This window comes from Festucalex cinctus, chromosome 4 (assembly GCF_051991245.1).
Source record: "Festucalex cinctus isolate MCC-2025b chromosome 4, RoL_Fcin_1.0, whole genome shotgun sequence".
NCBI lineage: Eukaryota > Metazoa > Chordata > Actinopteri > Syngnathiformes > Syngnathidae > Festucalex > Festucalex cinctus.
In genome coordinates, this window is record NC_135414.1 from 17,026,077 (window position 1) to 17,039,128 (window position 13,052).

General features: G+C 39.4%; 2 protein-coding genes across 3 annotated transcripts in view; one reads left to right on the forward strand and one right to left on the reverse strand.

Moving 5' to 3' along the window:
* Window positions 1-8,956, forward strand: part of fbn1 (fibrillin 1) — a 63,507-nt gene extending 54,551 nt beyond the window's left edge. For both annotated transcript variants that reach the window (XM_077519370.1, XM_077519371.1), the window contains 8 exons: window positions 916-1,041; window positions 1,265-1,387; window positions 2,453-2,569; window positions 4,428-4,556; window positions 4,646-4,765; window positions 6,031-6,262; window positions 6,335-6,518; window positions 7,406-8,956. In XM_077519370.1, coding sequence (XP_077375496.1) covers window positions 916-1,041; window positions 1,265-1,387; window positions 2,453-2,569; window positions 4,428-4,556; window positions 4,646-4,765; window positions 6,031-6,262; window positions 6,335-6,518; window positions 7,406-7,792 — 1,418 coding nt within the window. In that variant the 3' untranslated portion in view covers window positions 7,793-8,956. The remainder of the gene's footprint in view (window positions 1-915; window positions 1,042-1,264; window positions 1,388-2,452; window positions 2,570-4,427; window positions 4,557-4,645; window positions 4,766-6,030; window positions 6,263-6,334; window positions 6,519-7,405) is intronic.
* Window positions 8,957-9,634: 678 nt separating this feature from the next.
* On the reverse strand, window positions 9,635-12,290 carry dut (deoxyuridine triphosphatase). The gene is made up of 7 exons (XM_077519372.1): window positions 12,187-12,290; window positions 11,423-11,573; window positions 11,010-11,101; window positions 10,827-10,871; window positions 10,395-10,469; window positions 9,854-9,924; window positions 9,635-9,767 (listed from the first exon to the last, which is right to left on the reverse strand). The coding sequence occupies exons 1-7, from the start codon at window positions 12,275-12,277 to the stop codon at window positions 9,711-9,713; spliced, it is 582 nt and encodes a 193-aa protein (XP_077375498.1). The 5' UTR covers window positions 12,278-12,290; the 3' UTR covers window positions 9,635-9,710.
* Between the last annotated feature and the right edge of the window lie 762 nt (window positions 12,291-13,052).

The window sequence follows — 13,052 nt, forward strand, 5'->3', positions numbered from 1 at the left end:
TAAAAACATGGAACCTACCAAAAGAAATCTCTTTTTTTCATCAGGAAAAAAAAAGTATATTTCCATCTGTTTCCGTTTTGCAGCAATTAGCATTAGAATATAGCTAAGTTTCATCATTACATTCACAAATCCATTTAAAACAGTGGGGAAACAACTTGTTTTCATCATGACCCTGGTTGATGATCGCTTTTGCTCTGCTGCCCGTTTTTTTTTTTTTTTTTTTTTTTTATTACTACCATTTTTTTTTCACCAGTTCTATGGCTTTGAGAGGCTGCACCAAAGCCTTCTGTATGCTCTAGCATTAAAAAACAAAACAAAAAAACAAACAAACCAAAAAAAAACCGTATAAATATGTCTTTGGGTCGCTTATATATAATAGAACGTATTTAAATGTTTTTGGGAGCAAATGAATTAATGAGTGTAATATTTTGTCCCCATTAAAACCCTGACGTATATGATCTGACATGCATTGCACGGATAATCCATTAGAGGGCAGTATCACCCAGCTGATGGCTTTTCCAGTGACCTTGCAAGTTCGCCCCAATTCACAAAGACGAAACATCTATACTTATTAATAGTGGGAAATGTTCTTTCTGATTTTTGGAAATACTAATATGTTTGATATGTCTATTATTAGATTTTGGACAGTTAGAAATGTACGAATTTAAAGCATTGTGACCGGATGTATCAAATATGACACAAATCAAAAGTCATATGTGGAAGTTGATTTTCAAAAAAAAATATATTTTTGTTTGTTTAAAAGCACCAAGAAATACTCAAATTTTTACAAAGAATCTGAATTTTTTCTTGTATGTTTCATGGTTCATGCTTTATAGGCTTAAACTAAGACAAACAAGTAATATTTACAGATTCTATTCTGTTTTCAACTTTATTAACATGAACGCTTCTGTTCAGATATTGACGAGTGTCGTGTGATGGGGAACTTGTGCAAGCACGGCGAGTGTGTCAACACTATAGGCTCGTACAACTGCATCTGCAAACCCGGCTACACCGCAGACATCACTGGCACTCAGTGTGTGGGTAAGCCAACCGTTCGCATCCATCTGTCGTCATTTTTTTGGACTCGTTTTCTTCTTCCCATTCCTGCTACCTTGCAAAGGGCCAAGACCGCACGGGTAGACTGCCCACACACGCACATGAAAAAATACAGCCCGAGTCTGTTGATCTCATCTTTTCTGCTCTCATGGAATAATGTAGTTGTCAAAAAGATCAAGCAGTGTCTCACAGTCATGTTTCGTTTCAGATGTGGATGAGTGCATACAGGCGCCAAAGCCTTGTAACTTCATTTGTAAGAACACAGAGGGAGGATATCTTTGTTCCTGCCCCCGTGGATACATCTTACAGGAAGATGGAAAGAGCTGCAGAGGTGACACACTCACAATTAATAGTCAAGGACTAAATTTGTATCGGTGTTTACAGCTTCTCTTATCTCGAGTCAAACTTTAGTTCCTCTACCTCTTGTGCAGTGCCAGGTTTTGGTATGTTCGATATGTACGGCCACACAAGGAGAGAAATATTCTTCTATTGGCATCATGACATGTAAATCATTGGAATTTATATGGAGATATTTATACCTTCTTATTGGGGACATTATATTAGCGCTTAAATTTTATTGTTTAAAGAGCTTTGTATTTTACGGGAGGAGCTACGGTGATCTCGTACTTGGCAGAAAGTGTTTTTTAAAGGAAGTAAATCCAACTTAGTTCAGCCTAGAGGTGTTCCTCAAGGATCTAAACTGGGTCCACTTCTTTTTTCTGTTTTCATCAATGATTTTCCTTGTATTTTTTCTAAATATTTTGCTCAATTATTTGCTCATGATACTCTTACCATATTCAAGAATCATTACAACATGACTTTCACATTTTTCAGACATGGCTTTTTGGAAATAGAGAGGCTGTTTCACCAAACTAAAACATGTGTAATGTATAAGACAAAAACTTATTTCTGGCATAAATGATTTGTTTTTGGCATATAATGATGGTAGATCTCTTTAAAAAGTTGACAAATGTAAATATTTGAGTGTTTGGATTGACTCAACACTAACTTTCAAATATCACAATGAACATATTTTGAACAAGGTTCATCTATCAGACTGCATCAAAAACCATTTTACAGCCTTGTAATGTGTTTTATAATGAACTTTGTAGGTTTATTTTAGGTTGTTCTTTCGCAAATGAGATGTTACATTTCAAGGCGTTTATCCCACGTAAAACAAAATTTTCAACAAAGGAAAATCTCTATCCAAGCTCGGACCGCCACTGCCGCTGTGTTTCTGCTATCAGGTTCATCTGCAGTTCACGTGTAGTTCACTGACTGTAGATGGACTGGAATTTGAGTCGGACAAATGAGCAGCCCTCATACAGTAGTGCGTGCAATCATCTCACAATATACTTTCACAACACTGATGTCATGTCTCCCGCTTCCTTTTCAGACTTGGACGAGTGCTCGACAAAACAGCACAACTGTCAATTCTTGTGCGTCAACACCATCGGCGGCTTCACCTGCAAGTGTCCTCCTGGCTTTACCCAGCATCACACCGCCTGCATCGGTAAATAAACACCAGGCCAACACGGATTGACTTACACATCTAAATATTTTTGTCCTCGGAAGTGCTCTTGTGTCTGTGTATACCTAAAAGGAATGAGTCGGATAAACATGTTGAGTCCTGATGCGCTTGCGACTTCCTGTGTCCGGTATACACATGATGTGTTCTTTCCCAGTGTCAGCTTTGTCATAGTCTTTCGGGAATTGTCTTTGATATTACACTTCTCTTATTAGACGAGACTCATTTGTAGCGGTGCAGCTTAGCGAGTCTTTGTTATGGAACTCGGCAATGGATTGTCCTGACAACCACAAGCTTTTTTCCAGACCATAAAGCAGCTCCCATGACCTCACATCCATCCACAGGCAATGAGCTCTCAGCTTCAACTGTAGAATGGAATAGCCCCTGGCTGGCTTACGACACATTCGTAGTAGTGTGTTGTTAATTTGTCAACAAAACTGTTGGACAAACTGGGATCCGGGAGTCCAAAAAAAACACCTGGATCTCAACATAAGGGGTAATTGCTCATAGGCCAACAGCAATTACGGAAACACCAAGTACTATAAATAGTTTCTCATAATTTAGAGCCAGTAGTTCTTCACAATCAAGATTTGCTAGCAAAACACAGTCAATGACTGTAGCACGCACATAATGACATGCTGATTATGGTCTGAGGCGTAAATTTTCTGCAACTGTATGCTTGAAACTGACACCTGATTTAATATTCACCATCAGCCGCAACACCAGAACTACAGTTAACATCCAAATGTTGTGTCTGCTGCTGCACAAAATTCACATACGTTGGTAACAAAATCTCCCAAACACATTTGGAAACCTGTCTTGGTTGAACTTTATGGCCTTATCACCTACAATAAAGCATGGGAGTGGCTGTATTTCTTCAACTGCAACTTAGGCCTTAGCCAAAATGGAGGAATTATGAACAGTTCAAAATCTTCTATCAGAAAGCAAAAAATTTAGGGATGTAACGATAACAGCAATATTGTGATATTGCGATATTAAAACTGCCACAATATATCGTCGTCGTCATGTCAATATTTTAATAGCAGCACAACTGTTAAAAAAAGAAGTCAGGTTGATTTCCATTTGTGCTGTTCTTGCACCCTCTAGTGACTAGTTTTTTAGTGCAGTTTAATTTTCACAAGGCATGTTTTGTTCCTTTGTTTAAAATCCACGCTAGTGGTCAGATGAAGGACCACGTAATATGCTTGTGAACCAATTCAATATGTGGAGGAACTCAATGTGTTGTGCTTGCATTAGCAAGTAAGTGCCTCAATGTTAAGTGTTATTAGAGATTATGTACAAAAGCACAATATTGTGTTGTTGTTGTTTTTTTTTAAGTATGAGCTTTTTTTTTCTTTTTCTTTTTTTTCTTTCTTTTTTTACAATATTGTGACTTTTTTTTGTATTGCCAAACTCCCCACAATATCGTAATAATTATCCTATCCTGACCTCCATGTCGTCATAATATTGTATCATGATACTGTATTTGGATATCGTAACATCCCTAAAAAAAAAAAAATGTGCCAGGAAAAGTCTACTAGATCTTCTGAGCTCTATATGACATTCATGTGAGGCACTCTAAATGTTGGCAGTTGTGTACCGACTCTCATTTAAGATGAGTTTGAATGCGATTGGTTCATTCTGAACACGGCCACATTCCAGTCATAAGAGGGTGTGCAAACTTGTGCAATCACATTGTCACATGAGAAAAAAAAAGTGCCCAAGTGTACCTAATGCTGTGGCCAGTCAATGCAAATGGATCAGCAGTCTTCTACTCTATTCTATTTAGCCCCTTCATCCTGTTCTGTGTTAATCGGAACCATTCCTCCTCTGTGTGTGTTAGACAACAACGAATGCTCAACAGACCCCAATCTTTGTGGCGCCAATGGTGTTTGCCAGAACACGCCGGGGAGCTTCAGTTGCGACTGCCAGCGAGGATTCTCATTAGATCCGAATGGACAGAACTGTGAAGGTCTGGAAACAGCTGGCAAGCACAGTCTCAGTATCAGCTGGTCAAATGCAAAACATTGAACAGTTCTCTTGTGCTTTTGCGTCCCAAAGACACTGACGAGTGTGACGGTAACCACAGGTGTCAGCATGGCTGTCAGAACTTAGTGGGCGGGTACCGATGTAGCTGTCCACAAGGTTACCTGCAGCACTATCAGTGGAACCAGTGTGTGGGTAAGCAAAACATTGGTCTTGTGTTGTACAGTAAAGTCATCTCCATCACGGAGGCTTCATTCCAGACCATCTGCACTACCTTGGCACGATTTGATAGCATTTGCGACACTTTAAACTAATAATACAAACATATTTAGAAACATTTTGAGAGAGAGCAAGATCAATGGATAACAAAATACTCTACTAACTGTGTAACAGTCTTCCTATCCCTCAATGTTTACAGTAAACGTGTGTTTTTCCACAATAACAAAGTTATCATATCACAATAATACATCAATAATCATGCCCAAAGATGTGCATGACAAAATGAACTTGCAACCGTTACTTTTTTGTTACGCAGGATGTTGAGACATTCAATAATCACGTTGTAATCTTTCCAGCAAAAAAAAATAATAAAAAATACTGTTTTCACTCGTCCAATAAATCTAGAATGTTAACTGCTATGATATGCCGCTATCTGGTGGCCGATATTGGGATTACACCAAAAAACAGCAAAATTGGGGCCCCAAAAAATTCTGTTAATCACAGCAGGTAATGCTGTCACTATCGAATATTTTTAGAATGATTAATCTATCGATTATTCATTTGATTAATCGACTAATTGGATTTATTTTAATTTTCCATTAAAGTGTATTACAAAAGCATTTTTCCCCAGATTACTGTTTATTAACCAGTGATTGGTGTTTATTTCGTACTTTATATTCGTATAGTGATTAACAAAAAAAGGGGGAGATTGATGTATTATGTTACCGGTTCTGTCATTGTTTTTCAAAGTAAATGTAGTAGTTTTGAAAAGTTGATGTTTGCAAATGACTTATTTTGATTAAACACAGAAGATAATCTTTCATGAAGGACTACAGAAATCAGTGAATAATTACTGTTGGCATGTTAAAATCGGAGGATTTGGACAATTTTAAAATCGCAAAATGGCTCCAAACGATTACTTGATTATTAAAATAGCTGTCGACTAATTTGATAATCGATTACATGTCGATTAATCGATTAATTTTCACAGCTCTAATAGCAGGGTCATGAACCCGGAACACGCAATGGTTTGGGGATTACTCTACTTTTGCTCCATGACTTCACATGCACCTCAGGGTGGCAAAAGACGGACCTATTATATTATTTACATGCATCTTAAGAAGCTCTGTCAAATAATCTGCACGTAATGCTGACATTTGACTTTTTCCCACTATTGTTTGGGCCGTTTAAGTGCACTGACCTTCTGCTTGTTTACTTCCTCTCAACTTCCTGTGACCCAGATGAGAACGAGTGTCAGAACAGTCAAATTTGCGGGGGAGCATCGTGCCACAACACTCTGGGGAGCTTCCGCTGCCTCTGCCCCACCGGCTTCAACTATGAACAGGCTTCCGGGGGATGCTCAGACATCAACGAGTGTTCCACCACCCAGAATCCATGCAAGTTTGGATGCTCCAACACAGACGGCGGCTACCTCTGCGGTTGTCCCACGGGGTACTACAGGGCAGGACAAGGGTATGCGAAGGAGTGCAGACATTAAACCTGCTGACGTGTACGGCAGCCTGATGGCTTTTATGTTTGTTTCAGGCACTGTGTCTCAGGGTTGGCTTTTGGTGGCGGTGACCAAAGTGTTGCTGCGGGAGGGGAGGATGATGAGAATTCTCTGTCTCCTGAGGCCTGCTACGAGTGCAAGATCAACGGTTATCCCAAGAAAGGGCGCAAACGACGTAGCACCAATTCAACACAGGGCGAACCTTTGGACGACTCGCAGGTAATTACAGATGACGCTTTAGCCACGTCATTCAGCTGCTTTACGTTTTATCAGTGTGGAAGGTTGAAATCAAGGAAATGAAGATGTGCTTTCCCTCAATACAGCATTTAGATATGTGAATAAATTGATCTGTGACTGCCTTCATAACATACTTTTTGCTCTGTTGATTAATCTAAACAAAAAGTAAAAAAAAAAAAAAAAAGTGGTGCCATCGGGTACTCATTAGCCCAAGGACAACATGAGTTCCCCATTGGTCTCTGCTAAAAATAGCTCACCAGTGATAGGACACAGTGACTTTCTAAGATGAATTAAGAAAGAAGAAGAATATTTATTTATTTATTTAAACTTAAAATGGTAGAAGTTCTGCGATTGGCTGGCAACCAGTCCTGGGTGTACCCTGCCTACTGCCCAAAGCCAACTGAGATAAGCTCCAGCAGCCCCCGCGACCCTTGTGAGGAATAAGCGGTCAAGAAAATGGATGGATGGATGGTAGAAGTTTCCTCTGTGCCGATTTTATTTTACCAAATATTTAAAGAACGTTCATTTTAGAGGTGTAATTTTAATATTTTTATGGCAAAATTATTGCTCGTGGTTATCATACCATCAGAAGCTGATATTGGCCCATGCCTCTGCTTTTTTAAATTGAGGATAAAGAATATATGCCTGTGAGTGTTATATTGTCTGCTTGACTGTGTTCAAATATACATTGCTTTTGAAACTGTGACTATCAATGCTAAAGTTAGCATGTCTTTTGGGTTTTGTATTGTATGTTAGCATTAAGCTAAGCTTACATCTGTCTGTCTGTCTATCTATCTATCCATCCATCCATCCATCCATCCATCCATCCATCCATCCTGACAGACAAGGTTTCCTTATTTCTTTTGCAGATATCTGACAATGAGATGATCAGCCTGGCCAGCATGGACATCGAGGACACTCTGCACCTCCACCTCAACATCAGCGAGCTGAGCAACCGCGACCGCATCCTGGAATTCACGCCGGCTTTGTCCGCCCTCACCGACCACGTGAGCTACAGCATCGACTACGGGAACGAAGCGGGCTACTTCAAGATCAACCAGAGGGAGGGTGTGAGCTTTCTGCATCTGAGCAAGAAGAAGGCCCTCGCCCCGGGCGCGTACGACCTTCACATTAGCAGCATGCCCCTGTACAGGAAGAAGGAGCTGACTGAGCTGGAGGATCGCCATGATAAAGACTACCTCGCAGGGCAGCTGGGGGACATCCTGAAGATGAGGGTGCAGATCATCTTGCATTAACCTGCACAAGACTGTGGCGGGCACAGGTTGATGATCCACAAGAGGCGAAACATCTCCAACTCTGGATCAGTGTTGGGGGAGGGGAGGTCAACCTCCGCTTTTTCCCAAACAGGGAGACGGGCTTGCCACCAAAGAGACAAGGAGGAGGGGGATGGGGTAGGGCGGCGTTTGTTTGCCAAAGATGATTCTACATATCATAGATACAATTTCTGTTGGGGGTGGGGGGGTAACTCAAGTCAAGTCAAATGAACACATTGCGTTTACAACTGAAGAAGTGCGTAAAACATGATTGAAAATGTGATTTGGAATTGTTGGTTTGCATGTTGTATGATGATATGTGGAATCGGTGCCACTTCGGAAGGCTAAAGGACAACCGGAAACTCTTATGGTTGTTATTGTTTTGTTTTTTGTTTTACAACTGTTCCCAAACAGAAGAAAAGGATGTCCCATTAGTCTGATATGAATTCATTTCCTCCCCTCAGGTAAGTGTGACTGAACAAACCGGGACACATCACATTTCTGCCTTCACAAAGATGTCGAATCGTGACGAGATCAGTTTGGAGAGGAAAGGAAGCCACTAAGGACTTTTGAGATGTAATCGTGTCTGGCTTGAACGACTCCTACTGCGTATTTAAACAAACAATGCTTGTTCACCTTTTTCTATGGGATCATTCATATTTACTGGTGCTAGCGACACAACCACATAGCTTTTGGAAATGCACTGTACTACCGTACAAAAGTCTGATACCCCTGATTTCACATCTGCTCTCTTCCATAAGCCGACCGCTCTCCTCTATATTTCATGTAAATTGTGTTTATACTGTAATCATCAATGCCACTTTTAATCTACGATGCCTTTGTAAACTAGAGGAAGCCCCCGGAATACAGGGCTTTGTAATGGTGCTTATAATGACCAACTACTTCCTTTAACTGTATACATTCACATATCTGCACACAGACAAACACATACACACAACTCTGACATTAATGATGGCAAACCTGGACCTTCCTGATCATGCACTGAGGCCTTCACGGCCACACAATTCTCTCACACGTACAATCAGTGCCACATTACCACAGGCCAGCCTGACACCAGTCTGTGTTCTTGTTCACATCAGCGGGGGTTTAGATGAACATTCACAATAAAAACATTCTTTTGGTGTATATGTGATGGCTACTTGACCCTTCATCACATCTTATTTTCGTCCATATATTTTCTGCATTTTCAGGCAGTAGCAGTTTCTGGCATGAGCGATGTGTGGCCGGACAGAGCACCAAATGTATTGGGAATTGGCGCCCCCTTGTGGAGCTGTGTGTAAGAGAACTGCATGGCGATGCATGTTGCAGAGTGAACATATAACTCGGGGCTCACTAGAGTACAGTAAACTGATTCTGATTTAGTTCAGTCAAAAGAACAGTCCCTCCCTCCCATCCAGTGAAAACAAACAGGATAATCATTAAGCAGAATAACTTTATTCACGGTATAAACAAAATGACAGCGTAACACATAAGTAGGTATCAGATATAATTACCGATATGTATATAGATGTAGATCAACTTGAAAAATAAATGCGTACTTACAGTACTGACTCTAGGGATGCAAGAAAGTCCAGCAATAACACCTGATGTAGTGTCGGGTAAGGTGACGCTATATATTTCAATGTACAGCATTTTAAAGAAATTCTAAACGGTCCAGTCCAAAATGTGTGGGTGTGACGTTCAAGGTTGGGACAGTTTCTCGGCAGCTTCATGTAAACCTTGTCATACTCTGCCCCCATGTGGAGAAATGCAACATTGCAAAAATAAACGATACTTTTGTAATTTTAAATAGGCAAATCAGACTGACATACAAATATGATATTTATTAATAAGTTTAAAACAGAGACTTCTAAACTCAAATTTTAAAACATTCAATGCTTCAGTTGGTGCCAGTTGAGCCAAACCCTCCTGCCCCACGCTCAGTGTCTTCTAGTGTCTGAAAAAGACATTTTCATGTCATCACCGTTAATATTAATTAGATGAAAAACTTAATGATTGCAGAAGTGCACTTTGGCATATTACCTCCTGTTCAACTAGTTCTGGGTAGGCGATTCTCTCACACACTAGTTGAGCAACTCGATCACCTTTTCTAACTAGGAAATGGATGTACAAAACAAAAGTTAGAACATTGTGTTAGACATACAGTATATTATTATTATTATTTTTTTTTAAAGCCTTGAACCGATATGCAGCTGGATACAAGAGACAACATGCATTTGAATGGGATTTGGTAGATTTTTTTTTATATACATTTCCTCTAAAAAATAATTAAATAAAGAAAAGAAATTACTACAACACATCTAGTATGAAGCAGTTGTGTGAACAAATCCATTAAATACAGCTTCAAAAGGATTTTCAAATCATTGTATTCCAATTGTATTACAAAATATATAAAACTTTTAACACATTTTTACAGCAGAAAAATACCCCGAAAGAAAATAGCATACGTATTCAATTAATTCCATTTTTTAAATTCCAAGTAAGTACAAATGATTTCAACCTGATTAACTTAAGACTTCTCTAGTATTATTGACACAAAATACAGCCTATGAGAGGTTATTACCTTCAAACGTCTGCTTGCTGAAGTTAAATAGGACAACACCAACGTTTCCTCTGTAGTCCTCATCAATAACTCCAGCTAAGAATAAACATGGGGCGAGGGGGGTTGGGGGTAATAAAAATCAACCTGATTAAGACTATTGCAGCCCAATGGGGTACAGTATATGCCATGGAAGAGGCGGGACTGTTTTTGCACATCAGTTTGTTTCCGGTTTGGTTAGCGACATGTGGGCTGCGCCAAAAATACATGTCCTTCCGACTTTGTGCCCCTCGGTTGCACGTTCGCAACCCGGACCGGAAACAAACTGATGTGCAAAAACACGTCCCGCCTCTTTCCGTGGCATATGCCCTATTAAATTCTTTTAGAATATTAAGCATGAAAAACATTGCGTTTGTCGATTGCATTGAAAATGGAGGAATCTGACATGCCACTCACCTCCAACGTCAATGAAGTGCTTTGCTGCGAGTCCAGATCTCGGGGCTAAAAGGAAAATGCAGCAAAATTACTGCCTAACAACAGCTACTGTCCATTTGTGCACAAAAAAAAAGTATGTTTGGTTGGGATTTATTTATTTAAATTTTTTTGGTGCATGTGTGTGCGTGTGGAAAGACAACTCACCCACTCTGCCATAACAGCCATGTGGTACTGCTATCTGGATGTCAGTTTTCACTATGGCCTTGTCCATAGGGTCGATTGAATAATCATATGCACTGGGGTGGAAAAAAAATAAGTTTTGTTTAATCTTATTCGATGTCACTCTTCTTTCAGTTTGTGATTTTTATCAGTAGCCTACAGTACTCCTTTTTTTCTTATACTGCTTGTAAACTTGTAAATTACAAATCAGACAAAAAATCCCCACACTTGGAAATGTTTGATTAGTTTCATTACAGCTTCATACGAGCATGCAAGGTGGACAAAATGACCAACATGGAGCACATTTGAGATTTAAAAAAAAAAAAAAGCTGCATGTTAAAAATGCCCTTGAATTATAAGCATGATTTTAATTCATGAGTGGAAAAAGTATGTCCAACCTGTAGAGGTCATAACCAGCAGCTTTTGTGGAGCCTCTGGTGGGTGTCGTGGCATGTTCCGAAAGTTTGGCGAAACGAAGAACGGCTCTCTCCTCGGCAACGTTGGTTTTAAATCTCTTTGATGGAGAAACTTCACAAGCATCTGCGACCTCTAAAACGGGCATGTTGGCAAAATTAGAAGGGATACAACACGAAAAAGAAGCAGCAACAATAAAATAATGGCAGTAAAAGCGTCCGGAGTAAAGAAAAGACTGCAGTGAGTGAATGAACGTCTTCCCGGCTCTTTGTACAAAAATCGCGGGCTTGACGTTAGCCCCGCCTCCAAAACTGTTTTTCTTTACAATTGTTCGAATACTAAGCGAGTGAACGAATCAAAGCTGCTTGGGTTTAAAACTTTAATATGTTAAAAATACACCCATATACATTTGAATCAAAAATAAAAAATGAATGCTGTTTTTTTTATTTTTTATAAAATATATCTGGCATTACGTCACTATGACGTTTCAGAATGTCACAAAATATGCGTCCTCGTTTCATCTCGCGAGAATTTATCGTTATTTCTGACTCCGACTGAGGACAGGACAGACTGCTTCTTAACGTTGATTTCTTGTGCGACAGAACAATAAACCAGATGCATTGCTCATTCTACTGTTATCTACACGTTCACCGTTCAGGTCCCACTACACAAAGCCATTATGCGAAACAACAGTCACCGAAATACAAATGAGGCTAATGTCAAGTATCTATCTTCATCCGATGCTTGCCTTTGTTCTGATTCGTCATCGGAGAGTGAAAACGACTCGAACAGCACAGGTTTCTGAGAAGAGAGCGTGGACACATCAATGGTAGTGTCATAATTATAGTGTGTCTGCTTTACAGACGTGTAAACCTAGATGTGGCCTTTATCGCTGAGGTACACGCCGACGTCGCCGACATATTGGATGTGGTAGGTGAAGACGCCTCATTCGTTTGCTGCTGACAGGTAATAAAAGTACTCACACTGTATTTATATTCAGAAAGATGGATGATTTTTTTTAACACAAACACACAAAATAATAATAATAATAATAATAATAATAATAATAATAATAATAATAATAATAATAATAATAATATAATAATAATAATATAATAATAATAATAATAATAATAATAATAATAATAATAATAATAATAATAATAATAATAATGGGCAGGAAGGAAGCCCGTTTCTACTGATATACCTTCACAAACAGACTGGTAGGTCACCCACATGATGAATGCTATTCTTAAAAAAAAATAAAAATAAAAATAAAAATACATCTACGCATATGCATTGACCAAATAAAGTATAGATTTTAGATTATAATATTATACATATTAAACTTGCCAAATTGTGACTTACGAGGTTTCGGCCAAGCCAGCGATTGGTTCAGAGGTTGCTGATGAGCTTCAGGTGTGTCGGAGAAGGGAAACATACAAAACCTGCAGGACTCCGGCCCTCGAGGACCGAGTTTGAACACCACTAGTGCTAGTTTAGAGGCAAATATGCCACATCTAAAATGGCTGACGTATCGTAGTAATGGTTCAACTCGAGAAGAGCGCTCTAGGTATGTTTCTATGGCAACACCTGCATGTTTACGCCTGTCAG